At 43.9% G+C, this 9,014-nt stretch overlaps 2 protein-coding genes across 9 annotated transcripts in view; both read left to right on the top strand.

Moving 5' to 3' along the window:
* Positions 1–9,014, top strand: part of Jpt2 (Jupiter microtubule associated homolog 2) — a 25,493-nt gene that overhangs the window by 11,489 nt on the left and 4,990 nt on the right. The gene's annotated exons all lie outside the window — the stretch shown is intronic.
* Mapk8ip3 (mitogen-activated protein kinase 8 interacting protein 3) overlaps positions 4,961–9,014 on the top strand; it is a 62,932-nt gene continuing 58,878 nt past the window's right edge. For all 8 annotated transcript variants that reach the window (XM_004627898.2, XM_004627894.2, XM_004627893.2 and 5 more), the window contains exon 1: positions 4,961–5,435. In XM_004627898.2, the coding sequence (XP_004627955.1) occupies positions 5,121–5,435 (315 nt within the window). In that variant the 5' untranslated portion in view covers positions 4,961–5,120. The remainder of the gene's footprint in view (positions 5,436–9,014) is intronic.

Here is a 9,014-nt window from a genome sequence, read left to right as displayed (position 1 = left end):
AGTTTCCTTGCCAACCACAGCTCTTCCTATATGTGAGGTCTGCTGGCCTCTACAGTGCTTAAAATCTACCTTGTGACATCTGAGTACTGGGCTTATCCCAGCTTTTCCTCTGTCACTTTGTTCCTGTGTTTGGTTAGAAGAAGGCATACTTAAGAACCTTGGGTTCTTAGTTTTATGTTTTCTTTGTTTTGGTCTTTGAGACAGGATATTGCTATACAGTTCAGGTTGGGTTTGGACTGGTCTTGACTTGTAGTGATTCTCCTGCTTCAGCTTCCCAAATGCTGGGATTACAGGCATGTGCTGCCACACCCGGCTTCTGATTTCTTAGAATATCAAAAAGAGCTGTTTTTTTATGAATCAGTATCACATACCGCCTGTGGACTGCATTTCTGATACCTTCCAGAAAAAGTCCCTTGCTTAGGCATACCAAAGAGGAAGAGTTGCTTGAGCCACCTTTAAAAACCTCTGTAGAACCTCTAGGCCATATTCACAAAACACTGCTCCTTTACTTGGATGTTTAGTTTGGCAGCACAGTCACAACTATCATTCACTTGTGAAGGTACAGAGCTGGCCAAAGTCATGTTGCTTGTCAGCCAAAGGTAACCCTGGAATGGCTCCAGGCTCAGTTACTTGCTTTAAGATGACAGGAGAGAATCAGATGATGTAGCTACTGTTCTGAGTGCCTAAAAAGCTCACACCAGATGTTAGAAACCTTATCATTATTGAGAAAAAGCTACAGCTCTGTGCAGTCACACTGACATTGGCCTAGCTGTTTTTAAGTGCCTGCAGTAGCTATATGAAACTCTACTTCCTGTTCCTGGCACATTGAGGGGTCTCAGTATATGGCTATGTCAACCAAAGAGTTTCCTCCTTCAGTTGTTCTGCAGACTTTAGAGCCAAGAAACACAAATTCAATGTGATGTTATAAGAACTCGAGTGGATTGTGGTTCAGAGTTATTTATATGAATGTCATGTGTTTCCCTGTTTTTTTAAAAAAAAAAAAGGTCCTAAATGATGGTTAGCTTTTTAAGCACAAACACTAACTTGTTTAACTCATAAAGAAGTATTCTAGTAGTAAAAATGTACATCGTTTGTGACTATTAACAAGAAAATGATCTGTGACTTCCAAATTTGATTGCCAACAAGAAATGTGCTGTTAGTACACTGGCCCCCGTTATCAGCCCACTGCAAGGGAGGCTTCTGTTTCTACCTACTGCCAGGGATTTCTATGGGGAAATGCAACTTACAGCAGTGGCCTATGGGCAGCAGCAAACCCCGGCTTGCTCCTGTGTCCATCTTGCCTTATCCTCAGCGTAGGGCTTGGGCAGTGCACTCAGCACCAGGAGCAGAAGTGGCCCTGCCCAGGTGAGCCCAGCAGTGTGTTGTCACGTGGATTAGGAAGATGCTGTGCATCAGAGATGTACCTTTTTTCAAGCTCCAAGCTGCATTGAGAAATTACTAATCTCTGTATTTTTATTAAGCCTTAAAACTTTTAAGTGCATTTGGTGCCAACATTTTTCTAGAACTGTATCAAAGCAAGAAATCTGTCCTCACATCATAGTGTAATTTTGATAGGAACCTTTTTATTTTTACAAGGCAGAATTGGGTATAACAGTTGAATTAAATTTAGTAATGATAAACTCAGTACTTGCTTGTTTTGTGTTTTCTCAGTCGTCGATTCTACAGACAGAATGCCTGAACTCTGCAATCTCCCTTACAGCTTTTCATTGGTGAAGAACCCAACCCCCATCCTGCCTCCGCATTTATCTAGAAGATACAAATCAATTTTCTCAAAGCTTTGGGCAGAATGAATGTAGTCTACCAAAAATTAATAACTTAATGTTTAAAAAAAACTTAATGTTTTGTAAGTTTAATATAATTTTTTTCACACCACTTGTCTTAAAGAACTAGGTCTTTTGCCATTTATCACTCCAATTATTTAACTATAGGATGGCTAAAAACTTATGTTAATTTTTACTTTTACTCATTTTATTTATTTATTTATTTGGAGTACTTGGGATCAAACTCAGAACTTTGTGCTTGCTAGGCAAGTGCTTAAGCCGCTGAGCTATGTTCTCGGCCCTCTTTTGTTAATTTTTATAACAGTAAACATAAAAACACTTTTATCGAATTTATTTACTACAGCACCGGGGAGATAGCTCGGGAGTCTAAATGCCTGCCTGGCAAGCGCAAAGGCCCAGGTTCACTTCCCAGTACCACATGCCTTGCTGGCCCTGCAAGGAGCCCGGCCAGTGAACAAATTCAGGCATGGTGGTGCATGCCTGTAATCCCAGCACTGGAGAGGCTGAGACACAAGGATCACTATGAGTCCAAGCTGCATACAAAGACTCTACCAAATTAATCAATTAATGATTTTTTTTTTTTCTTTCCAGTACCGGGGATTGAACTCAGGCCCTTGCACTTGCCTGGGAAGCGCTTATTCCACTGAGCCATCTCCCCGGCCCTAATGAATTTTTTTTTTTTTTTTTTTTTAATTGTGTGTGTGGCCAGCACAGCCCACCAGGGGGCGGGGCTGGCTGACATGTGGTGCTGGGGGATTAGAACTGCGGTCCCTTTGTTTTTGCTAAGCTTGTTCTAAGTAGGTGCTTTAGACCACTGAGCCATCTCACCAGCCCCCTAATGAATTTTTTTACTACAAGAATTGGCTGGTTGAAATGACAAGGACAGGTTGGATGTCTTTCCTCTATGTACTGGCTATTTTTATATGTCCTACAGACTTAATAAGCCTTATAAGCACTATGTGGGTTTAGGGAGATGAAACTCTTCAGTTGTCTGCCTGAAGAGTCTCCCTATAAGGAGGTGCCACATTGTCCTGCCTATTGGATTGGGGCTTCAATGAAAACCAAGACTTCACAAAAAAGCCAACTTGGGTTACCTGAAGCACTATCTTTGTTCACTGACATATGATTAAAAGTGTAGAGTAAGTTCCAAGACGTAGGTTAAGCACTGAAAATATATTACCACTGCTCAAGCCTTATATCAACAATGAAATCCTTCAGAAGCTAAATATTGAGCCCCTTTGACTCTGCCTGTGTAAGAGTGAAGTAATTGACACTTTAAGTCTGGGATCTAGTTCACAAATACACTGGCTCTTTGGACATGGTGTTACTTGTCTTTGTGATGTATCTTAGGAAGACCTTGCAAGCATGCACATAACTCTAGATGTCTGGTTCATTCTTCCTGAACTTTTAGTTCCTTAATCCTTGGCATTCTTGGAGAATATTAGTGAAATATTCCCTGTTTTACATGTGACCACAAAGTGCTATCTGAAATTTAACTCAAGAAGAAATGAGAGGCACTACCCCAGTGACTTAAGCAGCCATTAGGGCACTTAGAAATTAAAGTAGAGGGACTCAGGTCAACAATTTCTGATGTTGCCAGTCAAGCGGAAGACCCAATACTATTATGGGCTACTGGACTCTTATTTTGCTGAGTTTACATACCTATAATATTCAAATAACAAAACTTAATATATTTTCAATCAATTCTTAACACTAAGCATTTCTTGTTTATAGAAGATCACAGTCAAAAAAAAAAAAAAGAAAAGTAGAATATTTTAGTATTCTTTTTATTTATTTATTTTTGTGTGTATGTGGCCAGCTCAGCCCACCAGGGGGCGGGGCTGGCTGGCATGTGGTGCTGGGGTTATTGAACCGCGGTCCCTGTGCCTTGCCAAGCTTGTTCTAACTAGGTGCTTTAGACCACTGAGCCATCTCACCAGCCCCAGAATATTTGAAATACATGTGCCAGTTTTACATTGTAAGATCTTCTAATGAAAAAAGACTTGAAAGAGCTTAGCTCAACTTTGAGAAGTAGACGTTATGCCATTCAATAAGCACCAATAAGTTATCTGGCATTGCTATATTTATGATTTTTAAAAGGTTGATGCTTGAATATGAGCCACTCTGTGGTAGGCTGCCCTGTGGTGTGCCACTGAGGAGTTTTCAAGGGTTAGATTTCTTTCTTTTTTTTTTTTAAGGGTTAGATTTCTGAAAAAGGCCTAAAGCATAAATACAAAACATCTTTGGAAATACACACTTAGTTTTTAACTTATTCACTAGGAATTATACTCTTGCTTTTGTCCTTCATAATTTTTACAATATGAAACCAGCAACTGTAGGTAGCATTGATTCCAACTACTATTTTATAGACATGGTCCATGTCCCTTCCACACCTTAAGCCATTTCCCCAATAGGTTGGTAATATGTAGGTAGCTTGCTTTGTAGGCTCAGAAATGGACTTGGAACATTTAAGTCCCTTAGGATCAAAATCCAGACAGTATTGGTGAAATATTCCTGTTTAAGTCCAATGACTTTAGTGGTACGGGTGGATATCTTTACACAGTAAGCTATATATCAGGAGGAAAATGTGAATGGTTAGCGTATCAGCTACCGAAGACTTGCTAGGTACCTATGATGAGGACCTGAACCAACCTGGAAGCGTTTCAAATGGTGACAAGCAAGGCTAAAAAAACCACTTCTGCTAGCATCAATCAAAAATGGGGTTTCTTGGGAAAATCACAACGGCTGCAAGGCTCCCAAATAGTTCAGGGTTCACGGTGTCCCTGGCAAAAGAGCAATCTACATTGGGGCCGCAAATTACTGATGGAGGTCGGTCGGAGGGCGCCTGCGCAAAGCAGCTTTGGAAACAGGCAAAACAGGCCAAGTGTGGGGGCCGAAAGTGCAGGAACGTCTAAATTTAACTCTGTGGGCATGAAAAAAAAAAAAAAAAAAAAGCAGGGTGAAGCGACAAAGTGCGGTAGACCACGCTGGTCACGCGTCCAAGCGATCCTAGTGAAACGTCCCAGTACCAACCTCTGGAACTACAGCGCGTAGACTGCTGGGCCTGGAAGAACGCGGCCGGAAGCGTAACTTCCCCGCTTCCTCTGACATCACCGCGCAGGGCGGGGCGCGCAGCAGCTCAGTCCCCTTCGCTCCGCTGGCGCGACTTCCGGCGAGCGAGTGACGGGTGCGGCCAGGCCAGCAGCTGCGACGGCTGCAGCTGCGGCCTGAGGTGACGCCGGCAGGCCTGAGGCGACAGCAGCCTGCGAACCCGGGCAGCCGGAGCGAGCCGCGCTGGCGGCCGCAGTGGCCGCCGCGATGATGGAGATCCAGATGGACGAGAGCGGTGTGGTGGTGTATCAGGATGACTATTGCTCGGGCTCGGTGATGTCGGAGCGCGTGTCGGGCCTGGCGGGCTCTATCTACCGCGAGTTCGAGCGCCTCATCCACTGCTACGATGAGGAGGTGGTTAAGGAGCTCATGCCCCTGGTGGTGAACGTGCTGGAGAACCTGGACTCGGTGCTGAGTGAGAACCAGGAGCACGAGGTGGAGCTGGAGCTGCTGCGCGAGGACAACGAGCAGCTGCTCACGCAGTACGAGCGCGAGAAGGCGCTGCGCAAGCAGGCGGAGGAGGTGCGCGGGCCTGGGCGGGGGAACAAACCCGAGGCTGCCCCCTTCCCTGCGCACTCGGGACCTTGGTTGGGGCGCCCGCCCTCGCGAAGTTTGATATTCTGTAGGTCAGAGAGCGAGTTGCCCTAGATGATCTCCAAGCCAAGCCCAGAAATTCTGTTTTTCTGTCAGTGAGCGATGCTGTTCTTTATGATAGCAAGCGTCTTTAAATGAGGTTAAATTCCTTTTCAGTGAAGTTGCCCGGAACACTGGGTTAGAGACTTTGGTATTGAAATTAAAAATTATTTTGATATTTGGCTCTTTCTTAAACTACCGTAGTCAGTGCCCTTGTTTGGTGAAACTGTTATCTTGAATCATTCTTACTTACTGTGGTTTGCTTCTGGCTCTTGGGCCTGTGAAGAGGCTGGGTCTGTTGAGTTGTCTGAGAATTGAGGTGAGGTGAACCTGACTGTTAGGGCAAAAGCCCTGAGGGAGTCGGGACAGTGTTGAATGGTAAGCCCTGGGCATCGCTACTGCAGGTTCGGTGGACTTAGGCCCCACGGAACAGGCTCCACACTCTCAAAATAAAGGGGTACAAGCGCTCCCAGAATTTGAGACTTCAGTGACTAGAGGCATTTCAGTGGGAAGGAAGCTAGATCTGAGATATGGAGGGATTGGACCAAGACCATATACCCCGAAAGCACCAGGTGAGGATGCAAAACAGACCCTCCTGCCTGGCTTGGGCTTTTCTCTCCTGGTCACACTGCTGCAGAGAGTTAAATTACTGCTTTCCAGAAGTCAAGTAATGATGCTCCCATTGGCCAGTTATGGAGCTGTGACTGTCTCCCTTTTGCTGGGTACCTCCCTCTTGTTGCTCAGACCACTTGCTCTGTGAGGCCTCTTGGGGCTTTTAAATGCCTAAGAGAGGTTTCAGGTGGGTTTCCTTTACATGTATGAAAATGGGAATCAAGATACACAGCCTTAAGGCTATTATAACTTTGTAGTTCTGCCTCGGTTAAGTATCTTGATTGTACAGGGCCAGTGAATTTTCTGCATTCCCACTTACTTCAGGCAGGACTAGGAAGAGTGATGAGTTAGGGTATGTAGAAGATTGTAGCTGGGCGTGGTAGACATACCTGTGATCCCAGGCTGAGGCAGGGAGGATCATCATGAGTTTGAGGCCAGCCTGGGCTACAAAGTGAATTCAAAGCCAGCCTGAGCTATGTAGTGAGACCTTGTCTCAAAAAAACAAAAGCAAAAAGAAGATTGTTGCAGTGTCAAGACCCACCATTGCCCCAGCTCTCTAGAGAAGTTGTACAGAGAGTTTTTTGAGCAAGTTAAGAAACATGTTGGGCTGACCAATAGAAGGGTGAGGTTAAATTCTAATAGCATACCCTTGGAAAGACCTCAGGTGATGTTAAAACTAAAGAAAAGGGCTAAGTACTGTAAATATTAACCTATAAATATTGGCCATTTTAATACCATAGAATCAAGTGGACATTTCACTTTCAGTTGTGTGGAAGCACTGTGGACTAGCTTTTTTCTAGGCAGAGACTTACCATCACAGATGTGTGTGATGCATGTGGACATCATAGGCTGCAGGCATGTGGTGGTGCAGAACAGCTGGGTTGAGCTGTCAGTATGGCCCAGCCATTCTGCTTGATTAGGCTTAGTCAGACATGGGTAACCTGAGCCGTCTGCAGCATTCTGAGCAGGCAGAATCTGCAGAGCTATTATTTGCTTTGGTTTTCAGCCTTAAACAGAACAAAATCTCTATCTTCACTTTATCCTCTGCCCAGTAATAACCATAATAAAGGAAATTCCTGGGGTATGAAACTGGGTGGCAGGTACTCTGGGACCAGAGTCTGCAGACACCAGCTTGAGCACTAGCTGTGTCTTCAGGAACTGCACCCAGCTTCTCCCTGCTCTAGGTCACAGTGACCATGTTTGTGTAGTGAATGAGTTGCCAGATGAGGCAGATCATTTCTCTCTTAACTGCCGAGAGCCATAGGTGGCAGTTGGTTACCTGGAAAATAGGGACAAGGTAGATTTTGCTACTAGGGCAGAATCCCTGGGGGAGTCAGGGTAGACTAGGATGACAAGCCCTGGGCTGCCTGCAGGTTCATTGGTTTCAGATTGAGCAAATTTTGTTATGAAGTGCTTTAAACCCCTTTGTTCTTTCCCACTGGAAGAAAAGAGGATTGGAAAGGGGGAACTGGCTGGATGTGCTGGGTGGGACCTTGTGTGATCTCCAGGGAGGCCAAGTAGAGTGGCTGCATATGTTGTGCTTGTTCAGGCAGCAGAGCTCTTTTCTTTGTAATAATCAATGTGTAGCTTAAAAGAAGAAAAGAATAGTGTTTGAGAGGTGACAAGTATCAGTGGTCATTATTTGTCTTAAAGTCTCCCAACCTCCACAGAAGCCCCTAGTAGTATCCCACAGCTTATATCAAACAACGCTGGTTGGTACTCTGTCCCCAGAACGGGTATGGGATATTTGCTGATGATTCAGCATTTGATGCTACTTAAGGAAAGCATCCAAATGGAGGAGAGTTTGATCCAAGACTTATTTTTTTCCAGATTAGAAAAAAGTAGTTATAAAGGAATATTTGGTCAAGATTAAGCTGGATGCAAAAAGAAAAAAAATACCCAAATACTGTAATCCTACTCACAGAAGTGATCATTCATAAATAAATTAATCACTAGATCAGAAGTTTTTGCTCTTGTTTCCTACATTATAAATACTAAATTCACCACTGCTTTGAGCCTGAAGTTTCTTCTGCTGCCTTGTAATATGAAAGCAGGTTGTTTGTTTGTTTGTTTGTTTTCCTGGCATACTAGGGGAAAAAAACCATGGCCTTGTCCATGCTAGCCAAGCATTCTACCACTAACCTACACCCTCATCCTCTAATGAGCAGGGGTTTTTTTTTTTGTTTTTTTTTTGTTTTGTTTTGTTTTGTTTTGCGGTACTGGGGATTGAACTCAGGACCCTGTGCTTGCCAGGCAAGTAATGAGCAGTTTTTAAACATTAATTTTTCTAGATGTGGTGGCCAGAACTGCCTTTCCTCTTTTCTTTTTTGCCTCCAAAAATTGTTCAGTGTAGCAGTACCAGTCACTAGCATTTTTTCCCAATGCTGGGAATTGAACAAAGAGCCTTGTGCATGCAATGTGCTATAACCCTATCCTCAAACAGTCACTATTAAAAATGGAAGCAAATAAGTTGAGATATCATGTGCAAAAGGAGATACTTCCCAGCCAGAAAGAATATGGGGAAGAGGCTTCTGGGCTACAACTGGCTGCTCTGAAATCTTGATGTGACAGGACCTTTCTGGACAACTGTGGTAGCAGGTTGATGGTGAAACTGAGAACTGATGAAAGTCAGTTCCTTCACAATCAGGATTTCTAGATTAAATATCTTTTTTTTAATTTAAGTTTTTAAAAACTTTGAAGTTTGGGACAGGGATTTAGCTTAGTGGCATAGCGTCTGCCTGCCGAGCATAAGATCCTGAGTTCAATTCCCAGTATCTGCCCCCTACCCAAAAGAAAACTATGAATTTTGGGGGTAGGAGTGTTTGTTTACAGTCTAGGGGCAGAGCCCAGGATTTT

The sequence above is a fragment of the Octodon degus genome, unplaced genomic scaffold (assembly GCF_000260255.1).
Source record: "Octodon degus isolate 3935 unplaced genomic scaffold, OctDeg1.0 scaffold00021, whole genome shotgun sequence".
NCBI classification, from domain to species: domain Eukaryota; kingdom Metazoa; phylum Chordata; class Mammalia; order Rodentia; family Octodontidae; genus Octodon; species Octodon degus.
This window is presented reverse-complemented; position numbering and strand designations above follow the sequence as displayed.